General features: G+C 51.6%; 2 protein-coding genes across 12 annotated transcripts in view; both read right to left on the bottom strand.

Moving 5' to 3' along the window:
- Positions 1 to 7754: 7754 nt before the first annotated feature.
- On the bottom strand, positions 7755 to 11615 carry Nkx6-3 (NK6 homeobox 3). The gene is made up of 3 exons (XM_004668982.2): positions 11032 to 11615; positions 8958 to 9127; positions 7755 to 7994 (listed from the first exon to the last, which is right to left on the bottom strand). Exons 1-3 carry the CDS (start codon positions 11411 to 11413, stop codon positions 7755 to 7757), a joined length of 792 nt encoding a protein of 263 aa, XP_004669039.2. The 5' UTR covers positions 11414 to 11615.
- Positions 11616 to 14801: 3186 nt separating this feature from the next.
- The window catches only part of Ank1 (ankyrin 1), a 241506-nt gene continuing 231354 nt past the window's right edge, over positions 14802 to 24953 (bottom strand). For 2 of the 11 annotated variants that reach the window (XM_045131507.1, XM_004669009.2), the window contains 3 exons: positions 23820 to 23885; positions 23415 to 23549; positions 14817 to 16529 (listed from right to left, as the gene is read on the bottom strand). In XM_045131507.1, coding sequence (XP_044987442.1) covers positions 23451 to 23549; positions 23820 to 23885 — 165 coding nt within the window. In that variant the 3' untranslated portion in view covers positions 14817 to 16529; positions 23415 to 23450. Of the gene's footprint in view, positions 16530 to 23414; positions 23550 to 23744; positions 23886 to 24953 lie in introns of all 11 variants that reach the window. The other 9 variants (XM_045131506.1, XM_045131505.1, XM_045131510.1 and 6 more) reach the window with 8 other exon arrangements.

Below are 24953 nucleotides of genomic sequence, written 5' to 3' on the forward strand. Positions count from 1 at the left end.
ACTGGGAGCGTCAGGAGGCGGGGAGCTCTGTCTGGGTTAGTGTTACCAGCTCCAAGCACAGAGCAGGCAAAGAGCTCAAGGGCTGGAGAGATGGATTAGTGGTTAAAGGCGCTTGTCTGCGAAGCCAAAGGCTCCATTCCCCAGGTCCCACGTAAGACAGATGCACAAGGGGCGCATGCATCTGGACTTCGTTTGCAGTGGTTGGAGGCCCTGGCATGCTCATTCTCTCTCTCTCTCTCTCTCTTTCTCTGTCTCTCTTTTATATCTCTCTCTTTCTGATTGCAAATAAATAAATAAAAGTAAAAAAAAAAAAGGCTGGGTCTGGAAAGATGGCTTAGTGGTTAAGCGCTTGCCTATGAAGCCTAAGGACCCCGTTTTTAGGCTTGATTCCCCAGGACCCATGTTAGCCAGATGCACAAGGGGGCACACACATCTGGAGTTCGTTTGCAGTGGCTGGAGACCCTGGCACGCCCTCTCTATCTGCCTCTTTCTCTGTCTGTCGCTCTCAAATAAATAAATAAAAATGAACAAAAATTTTTTTTCTTTTTTTAAAATTTTTATTAGCATTTTCCATGATTATAAAAAAAATCCCATGTTAATTCCCTTCCTCCCTCCCCCCCTTCTCCTTTGAAATTCTATTCTCCATCATATTACCTCCCCATCACAATCTTTCTTTTCTTTTTTTGAGACAGTGGTCTCGTATAGTTCTGGGTGGCCTAGAACTATATGTAGTACAGGAAAATGACCTCGAATCCCATATCATTCTACTTCCACCCCCACCCCCAGTCCTAGGATTAATTTGGCTGACTTTCTGCTAAGCTTTTTTTCTTATTTTTTTTATTATTATTTTTTTATTTTAAAATTTTTATTAACATTTTCCATGATTATAAAAAAATATCCCATGGTAATTCCCTCCCTCCCCACCCCCACACTTTCCCCTTTGAAATTCCATTCTCCATCATATTACCTCCCCATTACAATCATTGTAATTACATATATACAATATCAACCTATTAAGTATCCTCCTCCCTTCTTTTCTCTTCCCTTTATGTCTCCTTTTTACCTTACTGGCCTCTGCTACTGAGTTTTTTCCTTCTCACGCAGAAGCCCAATCATCTGTAGCTAGGATCCACATATGAGAGAGAACATGTGGCGCTTGGCTTTCTGGGCCTGGGTTACCTCACTTAGTATAATCCTTTCCAGGTCCATCCATTTTTCTGCAAATTTCATAACTTAAAAAAAGGCTGACCTCAATCGGTGATTGTATAGATTTATTTTTAAAGAGAATGGTTACATTAATCAAATATTTTCCTTTCATTTACTCATATGTAAATGCCATTAGAAGACTTTTTTGTTTTTTTGAGGTAGGGTCTTGCTGTAGCCTAGGCTGGCCTGGAATTCACTATGTAGTTTCAGGCTGGCCTGGAACTCATGGCAATCCTCCTACCTCTGCCTGCCCAGTGCTGGGATGAAAGGCGTGCACCACCACCCCTGGCTAGATTTTTATTTATAGCACTATACTTAGTTTTTCTTTCTCATGGTCATACCCTAGCCTTACTTCAAACAAGCGTTCTCTCTGCTCTGGTTTGTTGGTTAGTGGTGTAAATCTTGGCTTTATCTACTTAATTTTGGTGCTGGGAATTGAACTCAGTATGTGCTCTGCCATTAGGTAATCAACAAGTTACCTAACCCTGATTTTTATTTACTTACCAATTTTTAAAACATTTGTTTTTTATTTTTAATATTTTTATTTATTTGCAAGAAGAAAGTGGGGGAATGGGCATGCTAGGGCCTTTGCCACTGCAAATGAATTCCAGATGCATGATGCATGCCCCACTTGGTGCATCTGGCTTTATGTAGGAATCAAACCTGGGCCATTAGGCTTTGCAAGAAAACATCTTTAACTGCTGAGCCACCTCTACAGCCCTTTTTTGTTTGTTTTTGTTTTTGGAGGTAGGGTTTCACTCTAGCCCAGGCTGACCCGGAAGTCATGCTGTGGTTTAGGGTGGCCTCGAACTCACAGTGATCCTCCAACCTCTGCCCCAGCCCCCAGTGCTGGGATTAAAGGCACGCGCCACCACACCTGGCTCAGCCGTTGTTTTAAGATCAACTCATTATGTGGCTCAGACTGCTCTTGAGCTCATGATCCTTCTGCCTCAGCCTTCCAAGTAAGAGGATTATAAAATCATGTGCTCACTGCCATACCACTCTTGATTTTAAAATTTGTTTTGGTTATTTAAATTTTCATTTCTCCCCCCACCCTTTTTTTTTTTGGTTTTTTGAGGTAGGGTCTCACTCTGGTCCAGGCTGACCTGGAATTCACTCTGTCATCTCAGGGTGGCCTTGAACTCACGGTGATCCTCCTACCTCTGCCTCCCAAGTGCTGGGATTAAAGGCGTGCGCCACCACGCCCGGCATCTCCCCTTTTTTTTTAATTTTCTTTTTCTTACTTTCCATGCTTTGATTTTTATTATTGTGTTTTCAGTGTGGCTGAATGGGAGCTCAAGGGTCTGCCTGGGTTAAGCTGGGTGATTTCCAGCAAGTTGATCTAACTTCTCTGCAGTTCAGCTTTAAAGTGAGTATAATGGGGCTGGAGAGATGGCTTAGCAGTTAAGACATTTGCCTGCAAAGCAAAAGGACCCAGGTTTGATTCTTCAGGTCCCACATAAGCCAGATGCACATGGTGGTGCATGCATCTGGAGTTCATCTGCAGAGGTTAGAGCTATTCTGGTGTGCCCATTCTCACTCACTTTCTCTCTCTGACTCAAATGAATAAATAAACAAATAATAGATAAAGTAAATCTTTAAAGTGCATATAATGGGTATAATGATAATGCCATTGGTAGTGCAAGGTGAGAAACTGAAGGTGAACGGAGCCTTTGTGAGGGCCCTTCACTGCACCCCAGATGGCAGCAGTTCAGGGAACAAGCAAGAGCCCCTTTGGCCTTACCTGCTGCTGCACAGCGAGGTCTAGAGCTGCTGTGATGGGACTGTATGGACTCCAGGTGAGGTCAGACTCCTCTGCCAAGTGCCCACCTACAATTTCTGAACAAGCCCTGTCTGTCCCCAGGAGGACACATCTGCAAGCTGCAGTCAGCTCCAGGCGTCAGGGTGGATCCCTGCTCTAGAGCCCAGCATTCTAGGGAGTTCGCAGGAAACTCTGGGAGCCCTTCCATGGCCTCCCAGGCATCAGCTGGCCAGTGGAACTCAGGCAAAGACAGGAGCAGGTAGCTGATTGAGACCAACTGTCACAGTCTTGAGGCGACTTGTCTAGAATGGGCTCCGCCACTTCTCACTGGTGTGAACTGGAAGGGGAGGACGGTGTATGTAGAATGAATGTACCCATGCTCTTCTGCATGTGGAATACCAAGTTTTGCCAGCTTCATTCTATAGACATGACACTGGCCTTAAAAAAAAAAAAAAAAAAACAAAAACTGGCAAAGAGGGGAGACAAACCCAGGTCTGTGTCTTTTGTGTACAAATGCTGCTATAACCCGGTGTCCAAGCCTGGGGGATTTGTGAATAATAGAACTTTATTTCTCATGCTCTGGAGGCTGGAAGTTCAAGGTCAGGGTAACAGTGTGCTCAGAATCTGGGGTGGCCTGGTTTCTGCTTTCAAGAGGGCACCCTGATCTGAGTCCTCATGTGGCAGAAAGGACAGAAGGAGCAAAGGCTGAGCTCCAGGGTCACGTGGTGTTCAACACGTGGTGAGGGAGCGCTCCTGACCTGGTCACCTTCTGAAGCCTCATCCCTCAGCACTGTAACCCTGGGAGTCACGTTTTAACACAGCTGTTGCAGGAGGCACACACATTCGAAGCATAGCTGCTTCCAGGCCTTTTCTGGGTGACTCTGGGCTGGTGTTTCCTGCTGAAAAACACCAGGCACACACAGTATGCTAATCTTGCTAAAACCCTATACAGTATGCATAATCATTCCACTTACAGATGAGTAAACTGAGGCACAGGGGTTAAAAAACCCATCCAAGGATACAGACCATAGCAGAACCAGTGATGTGAGTCCAGCTCCAACTGGCCACTCTCCCCTACATCACACTATATAGAATTAACAGGTTCCAGACTCAAATCCTAGGATGGCCTGAGTATGAGAAGGGGTTCACAGACGTGAGACTCAGTATTTCCTCTACTTTTTGATTATTGCCATCAGGATATGGCCATCTGAACCTCGTAGGACATTGGCAGCTACCTACCCTCCCCCACAGCCTGTTGAGCACGTGACCTAGGTCCTTCAAACGCAAGGGGATGCATGTGAGAGCTGTGCCCGCCTCTGAGAGGTGCTTGTCAGGGCAGAATTGGCTGCTGTGGTCAACAGAGGACTCAGTTCTCTTCCCCTTGGCTCCGAAACATTTGTGAGCTGCACAGACCATGGATGTCCACAAAGTCCTGGGCTTTGTTTGGCTAACAAACATGTTGGTTGTCACACTTTTCAGAGAGACTTAATGTGTAGCATTTGTGTATGGTATATGCTGCTATCACCCACTGTCCAGTGGTATACCACTGGTCAGTATAATGGGCAGTGGTTGGAAGGACTCATAACTTCAAAGCAGGTATCAGGAGGACTCTTCTTATTCGTGCTTTGTGCTGAGGAACCTGAGAGCTGGGGAGGTGAAGGGCCTTCCCGAAGTTGCAAAACTGGGCCAATGTCAAACTGGAGTCAGAGCTGGTGGCCAAGCTGGTGGGTCATTTCTAAAGACTGAGGTGCTTCCAGGAAAATTCTTACAATAAACTTTTTGTCATTGTTGTTAATTGCTTATGGTTAGTGCTGTGACCTGGTATTTTGTTTTTGTGAGTTTTGGAGGAGGTTAGGTTGGGGAAATTTGTTGAGATCATCTTGTGATCTAATAAAGAATCATATTTTCTGGTGTCCATAAAAAAAAAAAACACGTTGGGCTGGAGGGATAGCTTAGCGGTTAAGGCATTTGCCTGCAAAGCCTAAGGACCCAGGTTTGATTCTCCAGATCCCACATAAGCCAGATGCACAAGTTGGTGTATGTGTCTGGGGTTCATTTGTAGTGGCTAGAGGCCCTGGGGCAACGATTCTCTCTCTCTCTCTCTCTCTCTCTCTTCCTTTCTCTGTCTCAATTAAAAAATAAAATAAATTTAAGCCGGGCGTGGTGGCGCATGCCCTTAATCCCAGCACTCGGGAGGCAGAGGTAGGAGGATCACTATGAGTTCGAGGCCACCCTGAGACTCCATAGTGAATCCCAGGTCAGCCTGGGCTAGAGTGAGACCTTACCTCAAAAAACCAAAACAAAAAAAAAAGTTTCACACTTTAAAAAATAAAATAAAATTTAAAAATAAAAAAATGTTGGACGTCCCTTTATAACCGGAGATAAAAAATTGAAGCCCCTGCTAATTTCTTTATGACATGTGTTCACCCCAGAATAAGCTCACACAAACCCATGCACATGCGCGTGCCCATCAGCAGAGGGAAGACACTCCAAATTATTCTGGATCATTCGCTTTGAGCTCTTCTCCTTGCACTCAAACCTGTTTTAGGAACAGGCTTAGTAATTGGTAAAGTGAAGGCAGGGCCCCTGCACTTAGCCCCTAGGTTCTCCACTGCCAACAGCCAGCAGTCAGGAGGAAAGAGGCAGAGGGGAGGCCTGTGAAGGGTGGACAAGTTTGGCTCAAGGTTCCCGTGGCAGGTGTCTGGGGACATGGAGAGTGAAGGGACTTTTGTTTAGCTCAGCAAATGTCTCCCTGGGAGAATCTTTCTCCAAGCTTGATTTAACATGGGCACCACATGGCTTGGATAGGGTGAGCAAGAATTATGACTAGACTAGATAAGTTATGATTAGAAGAAACCTAAGGAAAAAGCAAACAAGCACGTGCTTCCCTCCTGTCTGTGACATCTTTGTACCTAGATTACGTCAACAGCCTCCCGGGGCCTCCATGCGTGGAGCGCACAGGTGCCATGCTCCATCTGAGAAGCCGTCTCCTTTGTCCTCCAGGCTGCAGAATGGGAAATGGGCTCTTGAGCCAGAAGCGCCTTCATGGAGCGAGTTAGATCCCAAAAGCACCCTTGTCACCTTTTACCTTTTTCTTCTGGGTCCATCAGATGTATGATGGAAGGGCGGCGCCTCATTTTCTAAAAGGTTTCCCAACCCATCTTGGACTGACTAGAGGCCAGGTGCTCCTGCCCTGTAGGCTGAGGGACTTTGGGGACAGCAAGGGGCTCCGGTATTTTGCAGCTCTTGTCTGCCTAGGCACAGACTGCTGAGCCCCCGTTGACAGAAAGGACCTTGAAGGCTCAGCGCCACGCGCTGCCTGCGGAGCAGCAGGCAAGATGGCCCCCGAGGCGGCCTCTTCTCACTTCTGTGATTTCCTCGAGGAAGCTCGGGCGGGCGTCACGCACTGAGGAGGTGCAGTGACGGCTCAGAAGACTCGGCCATTCTACCTGGGAGAAATCAGACAGAGGCCGGGTTCTGCTGGTGCTCCCAGACTCCCCTCACCATCATTTCCTTCTGGTACCTGATTTTCCCAGTGGGCTGGGAATTCTGGAGATGGGGTGGGGGGAATCACAATTAAATTCATCTTGAATTTTAAAGTAACCAGGAAGGTCCTTGGCATACGGAGGTGTCAGACGGGCTCTCTGCGGTTCATGCAATCTCTCAGTCGCACTTCAAGAGCGCTGGCCTCTGTGGGAGCTGGGACACCAGCTTCCCGAAGCCCAGTCTGGCCACTGCTCCCTCCACAGACACGCGAGAGCCATGGGCAGGTTTCTGTGACTTTTATTTTTTACTTTAGTTTTTTTTTTTTTTTTAAAGCCATTGAGGATGGATACAGTTTGATCCCCTTTGGGCTGAATTCACTTATGGTCAGCCTCATTCCTCCCTACCCTACCCCTCCCTCTAATAAGGAGCACAGTATCACCTAGGATAGACGATACCAGTTCATGATCAGGCCACAGGGTGGACCAGGAAAGGGGAAGTGGTGAGTGTCCAACACACTGTCCCAGCCCCCTTTCCCTGCCTGGGAGCAATCTGGGCCTGGTGTCCCTGTTGTAGGGGTGGGGGTTCTAATGCCTTTCCAACCCTTCCTTCCTCCCTGCTGAAGCACTCCCCAGTCGTGGTGGGCAGCTGGGTGCGTCCAGGTAGGTGGCTCTCAGAGGCAGCACAGCCTTAGCAAGCTCTCATTGGTTCTCACCTCTGCCAGCAGCTTCCCCCTGTTTTCCCATTACAGAGGCATCTGCCCCCAGGGCCAGGGCTGGGCAGGGTCCTGTAGAGCAGTGTCAAAATGAGGTCCCCTTGTTAGGGGTGTTTTTTGTTTTTTTTTTCAGGACCTGATCCCCCCTCCCTAGAGTGGATTTCGTCCGGCCTGGTGAGTGATGGGCTCTGGCCACCTCCAGTGGGATCTTTGGGGAGCACATCCGGACGGGCCACCTCTATCCTCTGCAGTCACAGCCACTGACCTGGCCCCAGTACCCTGGCCTTGTGACTCCCTAGCCAGCCATCCCCTGGGGGAAGAACCCCACGCCACCCCAACAGCTGGATTCCAGAAGTATGTGCTGAGCTCCCCGCAGCCAAGACCCCTCGCCATTCTGTCTCCCTGGGCAGCAGGGTTGTCTGGGCAAGTCTCCTCCCTTACTTACACTGACCATCCCCGCTTCCTGCTTCCCTCCTTCCTTCTCCTCTGTTCTGCCCTCCTTTCTCTTCCTTCCCCCTTCCTCCTGGGCCCCCCAAGCCAGCCGGGAAGGGAAGGGGAAGGCGGGCGGGCGGAGCGGCTGGCGGGGCGTCAGACGCCGTGCGCGCCCAGGCTGAGCACCGAGAAGGCAGCGCGGTGCTTGCGGAGGAGCAGGCGGATCTTCTCGTCGTCCGAGTCGGGGTCCAGCGGCTTGTTGTATTCGTCGTCCTCGTTCTCCGAGGCCGCGCGGTCCCCGCCCGCGCCCGCGCCGCCCGTGGCCCGCGGCGTGGAGGACGACGGCTCCAGGGCGCTCTTCTTCCTCCACTTGGTCCTGCGGTTCTGGAACCACACCTGCGGAGGGCGGCGCAGCCCCGCTTTAGGGGGACAGACAAATGCTCCCCCCTCACCCCCGGGGCCATGGAGGGGCCCAAGAGTTGCATGACTCAGAGGCAATAATTTAAAAAAAAAAGGGGGGGTGTCATCATCTTCCATTGCCATTCTGTAGCCTTCACTCGGGCCTCGACCATCTCCTTGCAGGCATAGAGGATACCAGTGCTCTGAGCTGTGCCCAGACCTGGGCCCTCACCCCGCCCACCCGGCACCTCCCAAACCTGCTCATACTTCACTGATTGGGCAGTCATGGTGGGGCTCAAAGTTCCTTTCTCTCAACGTTTGTGGAGAGACTAGCTTGGCAATGGGAAAGGTTGACCCGGAGGATCCCGCGGGGGACTCTGCAGACCCATTCATGAGGCTCTTGCAGATTCCTGAGGGTGTGGTGTCAACACCTGCCCTCCCTCAGCTTCACCCAGGCCTGCCAGGGCCATTAATATCCCACACCCTCCTTTTCGTGGATAGATGGGAGCAGAAGGCCATGCTGTCTTCATTTTATTGGGAAACTGAGGCCAGCTCCTCTGCTGATAGATGGATCCAGCCCGAGTCCAGTTCTAGCCTGACTCAGGGGCTGCTGTGGACACTTGGGATGTCTGGAGAAGGAAAGCAGGAGGCCTGTGTCCCACAGAACTGGGTTCAAGTCCAACCAGGCAACTACGAGCCCCAACTGTACTGAGGTTCCCCTTGTGAAACAGGCGGTGACAGCGACCTAACACTATGGCCAGAGTTAAATGAGGCATTGCATTCAAGACTCTCACAAAGTGGCTTGGTAGAGGGCTGTTGTGAATTCTAACAGTCTGGAAGGCAGGCAGTGTCAAACACCAGGAGCACCTCCCTCTGAGAATCTGTGAGATGCTGGGAAATCACAGCTGCCTTCTTCTAACCCGGTAACCCGCCGTCCTGGCAGGCGCCACACAGACTCACCTTGACCTGTGACTCAGTCATTCCCAGTGAGTACGCCAGCCTCGCCCTCTCAGGACCAGCCAAGTATTTGGTCTGCTCGAAGGTTTTCTCCAGGGCAAAGATCTGATGGCCTGTGAAAGTAGGTCGAGTGTGCTTTTTCTTGTGAATATTGTCACTCAGGGGATCTGGGGCTGGAGGCAAGAAGGAAAGGGGTTAGCGAGGGTGAGTGGGGGTGACCTGGCAGGAATCACGGACTGCCAGCCCCATCCTGCCTCTTCCACAGGGTGAGCTCCCACCTACTGAGGAGCCACTGAGGTTGTGGAGACGTGGTGACACTTAGCAGAGCAGCATTCAGATAACAATGAACATGACCTCTATCATGCCCAGGTGGACTGTCCTGAAAGGTCAGCTGTCCCCCAGATTATAGCTACTTTGGGATAACGGGGGGGGGGCGGGCTAGAATGGGTTCTCATGCCTTTCTGTTTCATTTTTATTTCATAATTCAATAATGCTACCTTCACCAAGGAACAAAAGGAGTTTCCTCTCTGTCCCAGTGTCACCAGGAAAACACTGGAGCCTTTCCTCTGCCTGTTAATTCCTTCTTATTTCCTTGTCCTGGGATCCCAGCTCCCCAGGTCTTCCGGAAAACATGGAGAGGCAAGCTTCCAGTTCCAAGAGAATGCTCCCTCAGGGGCTCTCCTGCCCCATGGCCAGCCTCTCCAACAGCCCAACTCTCCCTCAGGCCTCGTCAATTGCAATCTATTATATGGTCTGGTTTTGGGGTGCTGGAAGTCTTCTGGAGAGACTGGGCAAAGATGCTGCAGACCTCAAAGCCAGCCAGGGCTGCCTGCTCAGGGAAGCAGTGTGGGACTCAGGAAGTAGCTTGGGGCTCAGAGGAAGCAGAGTACTGGTGTGTTGGGCTTGGGTCAATATAATCCAGCAACCCATGTCCTCTCTTGTCATTGGCAGGGAGACTGAGGCACAGAAAGAGACCTCCGAAGAGATAGATAATCATCGTGAGCCTTAAACTCCTTTGCCTCAGTTTGGCCACTGGCTTTCTTAGCTGTTTTTCAACACGAACATAGAGTATGGACTTTCAGGACTTGGGGTGGGGGTAGGGATATGGAGAGGAGCGTGTGTTGGGAGGGGAGATGAGATGGAGATGAGGGAGAGATAGCTTGGGTCTTATGGCACCCCAAGATCAGGCTGTGTATCCCATGGGAAGCAAATGTACTTTGGGATGTCTGTGCCTGGATCCAAACCCCTATTCAACGGGGATCTAGAGTTTAGATGGAATTGGGGATACTCTCTGCCTCTCGCCCTGCCAGATCTCCATCCCATCCAAGACTTTGGTGGCACATGATGGCTCTGGAAGCACTCATGCATGATGCCTCACCCGCCTGCACATTTCCCCGCCACCCCTGGATCCCTGACTGGCATCAGCCCCTCTCCCCAGTCCTCTGAAACTTGAGGTTCAGGGTTAGGTGGGATGAGGAGACTCCCCCTCCAGCAGTCTGGGCAAAGGTCAGCTGGGCTCAGCTGCCCCTGGCGGCTGGGCTCGGGTCCCAGCTATCACTGACTGAGAAGGAAGTGGGGAGATGGGCCCTCGCTCACAGATGGAACCTCGGTGGGTCTTGAATGGTGCCATGCATTCATGGGCTTTTGGAATGTGACACGGCAGCAACTTTTCCTCATGGGGTGGGTATCTTTGCCTGCTTTGGGCGAAGGAGTCACGGTGGCATGGCTCTGGACAGAAGTAAGGTGCGGGGGGGGGGGGGGGGGGGAAGGCTGGGCTGTGTGGCCTTCTCTGGGCCTGGAACTCTGGGGGTCCCTTGGAAGGCAGTTGAAATGGCAGTGGGTAAGCTGGGGGCTCGGATACCCGTGCCAGGCAAAGCTACGGTTAGGTGCGGGCGAGGCTGGAATTCCATCCTGCTCGGAGGGAGCTATGGAAAGGGACCAGGTGTAGGGCTGGGCTGTATAATGGCCGCTGCGGTGAGGTGGCCCCCCAGTGTGGCCCGACCCCAGACAGGCCCCCCGGGCCTCCTGCCTCTTCCCCTGGGGCTGGCCGGCCTGGAAGCAAAGGCCGGGTACTCACTGTTGCTGCACGGCCGCCCGCCTCGCCAGTCCTGGCCCGTGTCCGCCCAGCAGCTCCGGGTCCGCGTGGGGTACTCACTGCCCGTCTTGGAGAAGTTCCCCACCTGGGGGCCGTAGTAGACTCCCTGGGAGCCGAGTCCCCCGAAGCCGGCCACGTGGGGGTAGCCCGAGAGCAGGCTGCTGTTCGGCGTGGCCACAGGCCTGCTCAAGATGTCGGTGATGCCGTGGGGAGTCCCGGCGGCCAGCTGGGGGCCCAGCCCCGGGGGGCTGAGCTTGTAGAAGGAGTTCTGCACGGAGTACTGGCACACGGGGCCCTTCACCTCTGAGAACTGGGCCAGCGGCGTGTTGTTCAGCAGGAATGTCCCTTGCAGGTTGGACTCCATGGTGTCCAGGTAGGGGTACAGGAGAGCCGGGAGCCCCGATGCAGGCCCCCTAGAGCCCAGCACTCCAGATTGTGGCCAAGAATCTCATGGCAGGTTTGGAGGGTCAGAGCTGCCTAGAGCCTCTGACTGTCCTCCAAGCCAGCCCTTGCTCTGGGGCGAGGACCCCCAGGTCAGGTGCTTGAGAGTCAGGTGGCCCGCAGCTAGGAAGCCTCCCTACCTTCCCTCTCTGCCTGCAAGCCTGGGGTGGGGTGCCCCTCACGCTCAGCACAGTCCGCTCCTCTGCCTCTGAGTCTGGGGACCCTTCAACAGAAGTTTTAAGTTCAGAGAAGGGACATTTCCCTGATAAAGATATGGCCTATTAGAATACAGACCAGAGAGTGGCTGAGCGGCCAGAGCTGTTCTGCCATTGGTCGGAGCCCATATGGGCCTCACATTGGCTTTTCCCAGACAAATTGCACTTTGAAAGATTGACTGTAAGTCAGCCAGGGTGTGTGTGTGTGTGTGTGTGTGTGTGTGTGTGTGTGTGAGAGAGAGAGAGAGAGAGAGAGAGAGAGAGAGGAAGAGAGGGAGAGGGAGAATTAGCTCTAGAAGCTCCGTTCATCATCAGAGGGTTCACCTGCTCTTCCTAAGTCCAGTGTCTAGGAAAAGGTGGGTGCTTGGAGGTGCCTTGGGGACAAATGGACATCACAGTTTCGGCAGCTGCTTTCCCTGAGGGCGAGAAGCCTGCCTTGGAGGTCACTCTTGACCTGCTCCGGTGGCTCTCTGTGCTGCAGCGAACCTTTGCAGGAAGCCTCAGCTGCCGCCCGGCCGCCTCCTTGGAGCTTGCTGGACCACGTAAGTGAGGAGGGAGGCTGGGCCATGCCTGCTCTCTGGGATGATGGCCTGAAAGCCTTGGATTGGAAGCCTGGTAGGCAGGGTGGGTCAGTGGGCAGTGGGGCAGCTCTCAGAGTGGAGGGTGTGCTTCTGGCACTGGGGCTGAAGAAGGTGTACTGTACACGTGTCCCTGCCTTTGCCTTGGACCAGCAGTGCTCAGTCCCAGAAGCCAGAATCTCTTTGCTCCCCCTGGCTGGTGTCAGGTGTAAGTATCTGATGTGGGAGGTCCTCTGCCTTGGTGGTGGAGCCTCCTTGAGGGCAGACAATTGGCTGGGACTCCAAACAATCCAGGCAGGGAAGTGGGCTGAACCTCAGAGCACTGCACACCTTGTCTGATAGATTTTTATAACTGATGGCTCTGCTGGGCCAATCAATCTTTCATTTACAACAGAGAAACTGAGGCACGGAGGAATCAGAGCATATTTTCCAGATACTGGAGTTATTTCTGCTCTGGCAGCATTCTTTCCTGAAATTATTCTCTAAAAATGGAAACCAGCCTGGCACTTGTCTGATTGTTCAAAATGACAGTAAAAAGTGATTTTCTAGGCAAACAGACTCTGTCTTGCTCCTGCTGGGTTATCCTATGCCATTCCTGATCAGGCTCTAGAGATTTCGCTTTCTCCCAGTGCTTGGACTATGTTTCAGCAAGGAGGAGGCAAGAGGTATCCCTTTGCTAGCCATCTTGGAGGGACATATCCAGGGTCGGGGAGGGAGGCTTCCCATGTAGAACTTGACTGCAAGCTGCCATCTTGTGACAAAGGTGATTTAAGGGAGAGAAGCTATCTCATAATGGCTGAGGAGATGTCTTTTCTACAAGTTTGGATAACAATAAGAAAAAAAAATTCTTAAAGGACCCAGTTAGGTTTGCAACCAGGCCATGATGCATCACAGCTGTTTTATTTTATTTTTTCTTCCAGGTAGGGTTTCACTCTAGCTCAGGCTGACCTGGAATTCACTATGTAGTCTCAGGGTGGCCTTGAACTCGTGGCGATCCTCTTGCCTCTGCCTCCCAAGTGCTGGGATTAAAGACATGCACCAATATGCCCACTTGATTTTGGTTTTTTGAGGTAGGGGCTTGCTCTAATCCAGGCTGACCTGGAATTAACTGTGTAGTCTCAGGCTGGCCTCGAACTCCCAGTGATCCTCTTACTTCAACCTCCAGAATGCTGGGATTAAAGGTGCGCAGCACCAAACCAACCACTAGCAAATCTGACAGTTTTAAAAGCCCCCTGGAGAGTGCAAATAAGTTGAGGTGGTGCGGTGCTTTCATTCACTGGGGGACAGAGAAGCTTGAAGTGAGACGAGGGCTATGGTAATCCAGGGACCTTGGGACACAGACTTGGTCATCCTGTGATAATGGAAACTTATGAAGGACATTTGCTTCAGATGAGTTGAATCATATTTAATGCCAACGCTGAGAAAGGTGTGCTGTCTGCTAATCCCAGAATGACAAACAGAAGAGACTTTAGTAAGTGTTTTAATCCATTCCCCATTTGAGATATGTAATGAAACTGAAGCCAGTGGGGAGCCCAGCTTTGCATAAAGTGTTGGAATCTAGTTAGGCCCAGGACCCATTGCTGCTCTAGCAAGAGCAGGCTGTTGAAGGTAGAATAGCAGGCCTTCACAGCAGGACCTTAGAGTCCCCCTTAGTTTGTGGGGTCATCTCACCCACCCCAGCCTCACCCCATCGGTGGTAGCCAGAAATCTACTCTGTGGCCTCTCTGGATACTTCTCCCAGGTGAGTGGTCCTGATTAAGGGCCTATCTAGGCTTCCAGGAGAAGGCAGGCTTTCAAAGGGCTGGCCCCTGATCCAGCCACAGACCTAATCTCCCCTAACCAGCACCTCACACACCCTCAACGACGAGCCAGAAAGGAGAGACGGAGCCCTGTGCATGAGTCAGTTTCTTTATTAATTTGACATTTATTCAGCTGGTGTAGGGAGAATGGTCTCTATACATCAGAGTGGGGTGAGGGGAGGGGGACGTTCTCTCCCAGTAACAGAACATGTTGGGAGAGCCAAGAAATGATTCATTTTCATAACATTAAAAAAAATCCAGGTCATTTCAAAACTTCTAAAAAGCGTCTAAGGTGCAGACTGCAGCATTCTCTAGGCATCAAGTGGAGACCCCAGACACCTCTCCTAAACAGCTCCTAAACTAGCAACGGGAGCGCACAGCCATGCCGCCTAGGGCCGGGGCGGCGGGCCAAGCAGCCATGCCAGCCGGAGCGGAGGGTGCCAAAGCGGAGCCGGGGGCCGCCGGGGTGTGTGTGTGGGGGGGTGGGGGGCTACCGGAGGCGGCGGCGGCCTGGGAGAGGAGGTGCGGGGTGTGGGGAGGGGCGTTGGCGCTCCGGGGCCCGCACCCCGTCCTCCGGGCCGTGCGCCCTGCTGCTGCTGCGCTCCGAGCCCCGGGGCCGGGCCGGGCGGTGCCTCCGCTCACCGGGCCGCAGCAGGACCGGGCGCCGGGACTTGGAGTTTGCTTCCCCCGCTCTCTCCCTCCCTCCCCGCCCCGAAAGCAAAAGCAAGCCCCGGCCGGGCGAGGGCACCCGGGGCTGGTCTCCAGGGCCGTGGGCTCGCGGACACGGAGGGCGCTTCTGTGCTACTTGGAAGGTTTCGGTGTCCCCGACGGGCGGCCGGCGGGGGACTCGGCGGGGGCCTCCGGGAGAGCGAGAAGAGCCTGGCAGTCTCTCTCCCGGCCTCGGGGGGCGCCCGCCCGGGTCAGGGCGGGGCCGGATTGTGCTGATTCGAGCCTCCCTCTGCCGGAGGCTCTAGGGTAACGTTAAGGCTCTTCTCTGACGGGCTCCCAGGTGGGTTCCTTTTCCTGCCCCCGGCCTGGGGAGCCTGGGGAAAGGGTGTCTTCCCAGCCCCCGGCCTCCTGGTGGGTTTAGCAGCTCTGTCCTCCTCTGTCCGCGTGGTCAGAGCCGGGCACCGGGGCTGCCCAGCCTGAGCCCAGCGCCTGGGCTTCAAGCACCAAGTTGGCTCTGGGAGACCTCGGGGTGGTCTGACGTAGGAACTAGCCACATACGTTCACTAGCTCTACTTCGTCCTTCTTTCCTTCCTCTTTCATCGAAAGACAGTCTGCGCTCCTTCTCCTGCAGCCCGGGGAAGTCCTCAGGAGCTGAGCTGTTAGTGCTTGGTACAGACTGCTAAAGTGTTTTCTATTGGTTTGCATAGTATTTATTGTTTTCATATACACAAGGCTGATTACTGTACAGTTTACACTTGGAACACAGACTATAGAGAAGTGCTGTAAGATATAGAAAACCTCTCCTGTTTGGAACATGCTGGTGCGATCCTGGGACAGCCACAGGCCCTCCTTCTCCAGAGGAGAACACCTTTCAGATGGGGCCCTGGCTCCCTTTAAGCCCTACTGCTAAGTTTGTGGAGGGGGGATGTGGGGGGGGGGTCCTTGCCTCAGGTTCTTAAGTTCCTAGCATAAGGAGCCCCAGATGTCCTCTCAGGGTGATGGTTTCCCACCGGAAGATGATGGATACTATAACTGGCAGAGAGAGAGAGAGAGAACATAAAAAATTCCAGTTTATCCACAAGAGATGCTACACAGCTTTAGAGGTCACAGTAAAGTCATCGCGTGGGCTGGGTGAAGGGGAAAGGTGTATGTCCGCCCCTGTGCGTGTATGTGTCCTGAATGTCACCCGGGGACTTCAGGGAGGAGCGGTCCGCTGGGGGCTGGGGAGGGGCCTGTCACAAGTGGCTTGTGGTTATGTGCAAGGTGCTGGGAGCTGGTGGGTGAAGACATGGAATGAAGGCGCTACACTGATTTCATGCCTACTTTTCATTTTTCTCTTTCCAGGAAGCCCATATGGATTTCTTACAGATGAAGTTGAACAAAAATACCCTGTACGAAGTCAAGATCAAAACAAAACAACAATAACAAAAAAACCCCCCACAAAACCATCCCCCAGCCACAACAGAGCCCTGGTTCACTTTTGCACCCATGCCCCTTTGCATTTGTTTCCTCTCCCACTTGCTCCTCTCCCCCTTCATGCTGTCTTTGTCCTGATTCTCACAGAGATCCACAGTCGCCAGAGGCAGAATTGAAGACTGAAGGTCATGCGTCTACAGTCAGTCACTCATGCGAGTAGGAGACTAAAGGAAGTCCCTTACAGAGGTCATGCCGGGAGCCTAGAACTTGTGCGGCACTTCAGTTAGCCCTCTGGTCCGTCTCTCCTCCTGTGTGCATGGCAGAGTGTGTGGAGTTCAGGGTTTGGGTGTTGAGGTGTGATCCTGTGGGATACAGAGAAAAAGAGAGTCACTCGAGAGTTTTGTGCTGGCTGCTCAGGTTGGGCAGGCCAGGAAGAAGCAGTGTCCCCAAGCAAGGTGATGAGCTGAGAGGTGCCCCGTGCGCAGAAGCTGATCTTCCTGAAACCCTGATCACTCATCTCTGCTCCCTGCCCGGAGGCTGCATCTTGGCCCTGGCCACCCAGCCTTCGCTGAGAGCTCCCAGGAGCCTTGCGTGGGGCACAGGAGGGTGTTGTCCTCCTCCCTGTGTCCAGGAGCAAGGGCTAGGAGACTCCCATGCCTCCGGGGGGGGGGGGGGGCAGAAAGTTGAAGGGTAGATTCTTTTTTTTTTTCTGAGTTAGGCCCTGTGCCCAGAAAGAGGCTAGGCTAGGCAGCAGTGCCCGTTACATTCTCAGTAGGCTAGCCCACAGCACTGATGTCTGCCCAGACAATTGCTGGCCTCTGGGAGCTTATGGCCTCAAGGAACAACACCTCTGCCTGGGCTCTGGTCTACAAGCTTCTATCCTCATGCCTGGTGGTGACACACTCTTATGGCAAAGAGAGTTTTTTTTTTAAAAAGACAGGTGACTCTCTCTACAATATTATGTGCCTCAGGCTGGGAAATAGCAACTTTGTGTATGAAGTCCAAACCCAGCAACACAAGATTCACGTCACAAAAATATTCCTGACCTACTTACCTTCCAACCAGCCTGCCTTTCTCCCTCCCTTCCTTCCTTTTTTTCTTCTTTTCATTCTCCCCTTTTCCCTTCCCTCCCTCCATTCCTTCCCTTCTTCCTCTTTCCTTTAAAACATGTTTGTTTTTTTTTGAAATCTAACAGTTTTATTTAATGAGCTGTATTCTCTAATTTCTGCTTTATTTTTCCTGTTTTAAAAGTAAAAAAAAAAAAAAAAACAATTTTTTTTAAAAGACAAAGCCTTGTTCTACAACCCAGGCTGGCCTAGAACTTGCCCTTCTCCTGCCTCTGTATCCCTATGCTAGGATTCCAGACGCGTGCCACCACATGGCTAGCTTCATGTTTTCAAGACTAGTCCCTCAAGATTCTGTCTCTAGAGTTCTAGGGGCTGATGGAGATGAGGACATTTTGAAAGTTTGGCTTTTTGAGGCAGAATCTCATTCTGTAGCCCAAGCTGGTCCGGAGCTCACTATGCACTTAGCTGGCCTAAAACTCATGGCAATCCTCCTGCCTCAGCCTCTTGAGTCTTGGGATTACAAGTGTGAGCCATCAGCTTGCCTAAGAAGGCCATTTAAATGAAGGGGAGCGGGCCGTGTCCTGCGTCAGGTAGGAAGTTGTTCATTCTGAGGCACAGATGTCCCTGTATGCTGAGCTGTCTTGGGCCCTACAAGTGATGGGGCTGGCCAAGACCAGGAGGACTCGTATCTGGGTGGTTCTGCAGGGAGGGGATGGGAGTGCCAAGTGCCTTGCCAGAAGTAGCTGTGAAGACTTACACCAGGCCCTTCTGGAGGGCGCTGTCGGCTGGACCATGAGACTATTTCTGCTGGGCCCCATTTCCTCCAAGTCTGCCTCAAGCTACGTGCCAGGGTTTCCTGGGCTGTCTGTTTCAGGCCACAGTTCTCCAGTCAAGGCTGCCATCCGCTCACTTCCCTGTTCAACTTCTGCCCTCAGCCTGTGCGACCTGTCCTCTAAGACCCTCCGGATAACTTCAGCTCCTCCCAGCACGGCAAGCTCTTTCTTCCCACCACCACCACCAGTTAAGAAATACCATTGAGAAGATGTGGCACATTTATACAATGGAGTTCTACTCAGCGGTAAAGAAAAATGAAGTTACGAAATTTGCAGAAAAATGGATGGATCTGGAAAAGATTATACTAAGTGAGGTAACCCAGGCCCAGAAAGCCAAGCACCACATGTTTTCCCTCATATGTGGATCTTAGCTACAGATGATTGGGCTTCTGTGTGAGAAGGAAAATACTTAGTAGCAGAGGCCAGTAAGTTAAAAATGAGATATAAAGGGAAGAGCAAGGAAGGGAGGAGGGTACTTAATAGGTTGGTATTGTATATATGTAAGTACAATGATTGAGATGGGGAGGTAATATGATGGAGAATGGAATTTCAAAGGGGAAAGTGGGGGGGAAGGTATTACCATGGGATATTTTTTTTTATAACCATGGAAAAATGTTAATAAAAAAAATCAATATTAAAAAAAAAGAAACACCATTGAGAATCATGGTCAAGAACAAGGACTCTGAAGCCAGGCTGCTCAAGTTCAAATCCTGCCTCTGGCAATTACTGGCTCCCAGACCTTAGCCAAGTTACTTACCCACTCTGTGACTCAGGGTCTGCTGTTGTAAACATTTTGGAGGCAACAGTAGGACCTGCCTCACTCGATTATGGATGTTTGAGCTAAGGAGAGCCACGTGAGCACTGAGGGCAGCGGGCACTCTGGGCACATGGGTGAGTGCTGGGTTCTCTGGACTCACTGCTGCCCACGCACTTTTTCCTTCTAACCAGCTGCAATATTCCTCTGGCCGGATTATGAACGTTGAAAGAGGCAGGCACTCCTTTCTGACGTTCCCCATGCTGCTTGCCCTAGTACTGAGCGCTTCTCAAATGAGAGACTACTGAGATCTGAGGCTAAGATTTCCCACTCACTCTTCTGACAGGTCCTAAGAGGAGACGGGTCAAGCCTTAAAGATCACTCTGGAAGTACTCTGAGAAAGGCTCGCCCTTCTGAAGCTTACAAAGTGGCCCTTCCGCTGTGCTGTGGGTGGCCAGCCATGCACCAAGGCTCCTTCCCTCAGTTTTCCCTGTGCTGTGACACCTGTTCCCCCAACCTCTGACTCTGAAGTCCTTGAGGTGGCAGTTGTGAGGTCAGATTCTATCTTGAAACAAACAAATGTATCTCATCTTCTTGCTTCCCACCACTGAAACTGTTGATTCATTTTGCACAGCTTTAGTCCCAGCACTTGGAGGCAGAGGTAGGAGGATTGCCATGAGTTCGACACCACCCTGAGACTACATAGTGCATTTCAGGATTTCAGGTCAGCCTGGACTAGAGAGATAACCTACCTTGAAAAAACAAAAACAACAACAAAAATTCTACTGTCAGGATTAATGTAAGTCTTATAATCACACTGTCTGCATGGAATGTGTTTCTTAAACAGGAAAAGAAAAAGGCACTGGCTTTTCCCTCCCTCTGATCCCTAGAAAGCCCAGAGAGCAGAGCCAGGCCCATGATCTACTGCTTCCCTGGGGATTTCAGTTACATTTTGGATATGGCACCTAGGGCTGTACCCCACCCATGACAGGAGGTTTGGTGAGGAGAACCAAAATGAACCTAACAACTCAACTTTCAGCAGGTATGAAGACGATCTGAACAGCACGATGCAGCGCACTGAGCTCTAGAGTGTTAGCTGAGCAGGCCTGGGCGGGCAGCAGGGGTCTCCTCTTACTTTGTGCTGAGGATAGAACACAGCATCTCCCGCGCACCAGATAAGCCCATATGGGCTTAGCCCAGAGGCCCATCTGAATACCCCGGATGACTGCAATATGGGGATATGGATGGCTCTCTGAGAAATACTACGGGAAAAGAACCCTCTGGAAGCCTCTTCACAGACATGAGCCGACCTATCGCCACACAGCCACCCTGCTCAGGGAAATACTGGCATTACTGCTATGCATGGATAAGAATGCCAACGAAGGTGCCGGGCGTGGTGGCGCACGCCTTTAATCCCAGCACTCGGGAGGCAAAGGTAAAGAGGATCGCCGGGAGTTGGAGGCCACCCTGAGACTACAGAGTGAGTTCCAGGTCAGCCTGAGCTAGAGTGAGACCCTACCTTGGAAACCAAACCAAACCAAAACAAAACAAAGTCTATGAAGGTCAACTGACTTGCTCATGGTGACACTACAAATACAATCTGTCATTGACCGAGCGCTAGAGTGCATGCACTTTTATTTACTCCCCTCGCAGTTTTTCTTGGTAAGCTTTTCCCCCCCTTGTAGTTTTTGGGAAGGAACCCAGGGCCTCAGGCATGTCAAGCATGCGCTGTACCACGGGGCCACACCCTAGCTCAGTAAATGCTTACTGAAGTAACAGGAGACATTTTTCAGGCTGGAGAGATGGCTAGGTGGTTAAGCGCTTGCCTGTGAAAGCTAAGGATCCCAGTTCGAGGTCAACTCCCTAGGATCCACATTAGCCAGATGCACAAAGGGGCACATACGTCTGGAATTTGTTTGCAGTGGCTGCAGGCCCTGACACGCCCATTCTCTTTCCCTCTCTCTATCTGCCTCTTTCTCTGTCTGTCATTCTCAAATAAATAAATATTTTTTTTTTTAAAAAAAAAAGACTTTTTTTTTCATCTTCTCTTGAGGAGTGCAAAGCTGATGGTGACTAAGCAACTAAAGGTCACACAACGGCCATAGGAAGAACCAGGTATTGAATCCAGACTCTAGATTCAATGAAAGCTTGCTTCCACTCTGAGCCCAATACAGCAGATTCTTCTTATTTGTGGTAATTCTGTTCTGTGAAGTGTGGGCACTTTATCAGAGAATACTGCACTCTCAGGGAAACATAAGGCTAGATTTTTTTCTTTTCTTTTCTTTTTGGTCACAACATTTCCCTCAACCAATGAATATATCACCTTGCTTTAGGTATGTGTATTTCTGCTTGAATTTATTTAATACATGTGGCTCATTCCTTCACACAGACCTCACTGTCACCAACACCATAACTCCTCCCTTATGAAGCTTTGGAAACAGTTTCCCTGTGAAGTACACCAAGCCTCTTTGCCCTTAGAGACACGAGACGCAATTTCAGCACAACTCTGGGACCATGTTAAACAGCAAAATCACCAACGAAAAGCACAGACATGCACTAAACACGGAGCTATCAATAGAACAGAAAAAGAACACGTGTTTCCATGTTGATGGTGTGAGAGCTGGAGCAAGGAGGAATGTGCTCACCCTTGGATGGGAACATGCATGCCAGTGACTTAGATGTGTGTGTGTGTGTGTGTGTGTGTGTGTGTGTGTCTATGAACAACTGACCACAAAAGTATGGTGAGGGCTGATTTGGGGTTACCAGTAAATTTTAGCAAGTGGGAGAATCCACAAAGGAATGATGAGGATTAACAATCTGGCTTGGGAGTGGGGGGGGGGGGGGCAGCACACAGTGGGAATGGGGCCTGTCGTTCTCTTCCGCATCCTTTGAGGGGTGGAATAGTCCCATTGCCTTCCAACCCTTAGGCATTTGGGCAGGAGCCTGCTGAGACATTTCCTCCCTCATTCCTATCCCCAGCCACGTGCCTCCCCCTGCCTTTTATTGGCAAAATACTCAGGCACTGTCCTGGAGCCCGCCCCTCGCACTCATGTGGTCATCTGTGGGGGGATCGAACCTCTTTGTGGGTCATCTACAGCAAATTAATAAAACAATTCCGGGCACCCTCCATGCCCAGCCTGACTTCATGCTGCCTGCCTCCTGTTGCAGAAATTGGCACAACCTGGGTCAAACAGGAGCTCAAATTTAAAGGTGCCGCTGCTGCTACCGTAAGAAAAAAATAAGGCAGAAAATTGTACTTTTCTTTCCCCTCTCCTTTCAAAGTCATTTGCACCTTTGGATCATCTCCAGGCCATGATAGCAGCTAATCCTGGCCTCCTAAGTCAGCAGTGGGGTGGGACACCCCCCCCCCCGCCACCCCCCCGGCAGCACAGGGTTAATGCTGTGACCTCCTTAAGCTGCTGAGGAGTCAGGTCTAATTTTACCCTCCAACTGGCTCCAACAGTCCTCATTCCTCCACCCCCCCCCCAAGTGCTGAGATATGTTGGGAAACCCCAAGTCAGCACTTCTGGAGCCCAGGAGGCAGCGGGCCCTGCTTTCTGCAAAATGCAGGAACCCAGTGTTTGGTCGCTGCTTGGCCCCAGAGCCTAGCCCCAAGGGTTCTGATGGGGAGAACTCAGTGCTGTGAGGGGGGGCGGGGGGGGGCTGCGACGCTTCCTCGCTCCCCGCTGACTCCCACCCCGACGCATCCTGTACTGAGCTGCCCCGAGCTGGGCACAGTGAAGGGCCTCGGGGCAGCTCAGTACAGGATCCCTCAGGGAGGGTAAGATCAGAGCTGGCCGCCGAAGCCCCCAGCACTGCAGGCCCACCTGGAGACTTTCACCCTGGACACCACAGCCCACGCCTCCTCATCTCACTGTCCCAAGTGACGCTCTTTACAAATCAGAGCTCAACCCCGGCCCTCAACACCCTAAGGTGGCCTTGAGGGAAGCCGCCACCCACATTAACTTCGTTCCTCCCTAGAAAACAAGGAGGCAGTCTGAATCACAGAAAAGCAAGAGAAGCAAAGCCGGGACTGGCCAGGATTCTGATAGAGTTTCAGGTTCAAGGGGCAGCCTGGCGCCAGGCCTGGGGGGTGCTTCCTGACCAGGTGTGGTGAGAGATTCCAGCTATGCTCTCCGGCACCCTAGCGACCAACTCTAGAACCCGTTTCTTTGTTTCCAAGAGGGTCACCGAGATTCACAAGATTCACATTCTGCACAGTGTTGTTTCAAATCATACAGGGGTTTGGGGTGTGACTCAGTGATAAGAGTGCCTGCCTAGCACGTAGAAGGTCCTGGGCTCTATTCCTACCACCGCACAAAACAAAATCATAACAATAAAAAGCAAACATGCAAAAATAAAACCAAGCCCCGCTGTCCTTGTGTACTCCCTGAGTGATCAAGGTGAAGGAAATACGGTTGTCGGCTTGAAGACGAAGTTGAGGGTCAGAGATGGTTCTAGTCTGGGCTGTGGAAATTTGAGCATCAACTTGTAGCTCTGCGCTGTGCTGGAGTGGGGGGTGGGGGTGGGGGGACAAGCGAGCAGCCACTCCACCAGGTGCCAGGCCACACAGGACAAGAAAGCTGCTGTTACCTCCGAGGGGCCAGTCCAGCGAGAGAGGGACTCAGATCACTGCTTGCCCCTTTTCAGGCTGGCCCGCTTCACTATCTGAGCCCCCTTCCTGCCCTCTATCAGGTCCGGCTGTAGGCCACTCCCTCTCAGCTCCACCTGGAGACAGCAGCAGAAACAGAAAGTAGGAATCACACAGCCAGACAAGAGAAAAGCAGAATGAAGGAAAGGAATGGTATGGAGGTGCGGGCACCCATCCACCAGGAAGGTGGCGGAGGGACGACGCGGGCAGATAGTGCCAGGGCAGCAGGTGAACTCGCTGGGGCTTCTGGGAGTCCACAGCCCTTTCAGTACCTTGGAAAGTTTCATAAAGGACTCAATATCAGCTTCCAGCTCCCTAGGGTCCTCTAGGGGCCCCTCAACAATCACCTCCTCATGCTGCTGGGTGGCGTCGGCACTGGAGGAATCAACCTGCCGAACAACTTTTCGAATGATCTGGAAAAAAGAAGGGAGGAAGGCCTAGTCAAACCATTAGGACAGATTGAGAAGAATAAGGCCCCACGAGTGACATCTGGGCAGGGCGGGGGGGGGGGGGGGATGCAGCCTTTGCCCGTTAGGGACCGAGAAAAGGCGCTGATCTCCGGCTGTCACGGTTAGCGGGAGATGTGAGCAGGGCTGGGATGTGTGGAGAACAGCTGGCAGGCTTCACGTAATGACCAGGCGTGGCCATGTGTGAGGCTGTCTCAGCCCTCAGCACTCTATTCTGACTCGTGGGATGGATGGGGGCTTGTGTTGACCATCCCACCTCCAGGGCCTGAGGGCAGCAGATGACACGTTTTTTGTTTTTTTTTTTTCTTTCAGGCAATTGTACCCCTTATTCATTCGCCCAGTGTGAGATGTACATCAGTAATCCTGTGTCCACAGGATGGATCAAGGATGGACAAGGACCTCACTTCCTGTCCTGTGAATGGCGGCCCCGGGGAAGCACATGCCCACATTTGCCTGATGGCTGCCCGGGACTCTAGCTGGCATAGGGCCCATGCTTGGCATGCCGCTCGAGCCTACTGACTTGACGCATGCTGTCAGTTCAGTATGTCTGGATATCCTTTTTTTGTTTTGTTTTTTCCTTTTTATTAGAGGAGGCCCTGGTTGGCTAGGGTTGGTTACAGATTGCTTCAGGAATAGGCTTCAGAGCACCAGTCTGTTTTTCTTTTTTTCTTTTTTTTTCAAGGTACAGTCTGTCTCACTCTAGCCCAGGCTGACCTGTAATTCACTATGTAGTCTCAGGGTGATCCTCCTACCTCTGCGCCCGACTACTGGGGATTAAAGGCATGCGCCACCACGCCCTGGCTGTTTTTTTTTTTTGTTGTTGTTGTTTTTTAAATAATTTTACTGTTTTAGCTTTTCAAGGTAGGGTCTTGCAGTAGTCCAGGCTGACCTAGAATTCACTTATGTAGTCTCAGACTGGATTCGAACTCATAGCAATCCTCCTCCCAGTGCTGGGGTTAAAGGCGTGCGCCACCATGCCTGGCTAGGTGTGTATGTTTTTGTGGGGACCGATTC

The sequence above is a fragment of the Jaculus jaculus genome, chromosome 12 (genome assembly GCF_020740685.1).
Source record: "Jaculus jaculus isolate mJacJac1 chromosome 12, mJacJac1.mat.Y.cur, whole genome shotgun sequence".
NCBI lineage: Eukaryota > Metazoa > Chordata > Mammalia > Rodentia > Dipodidae > Jaculus > Jaculus jaculus.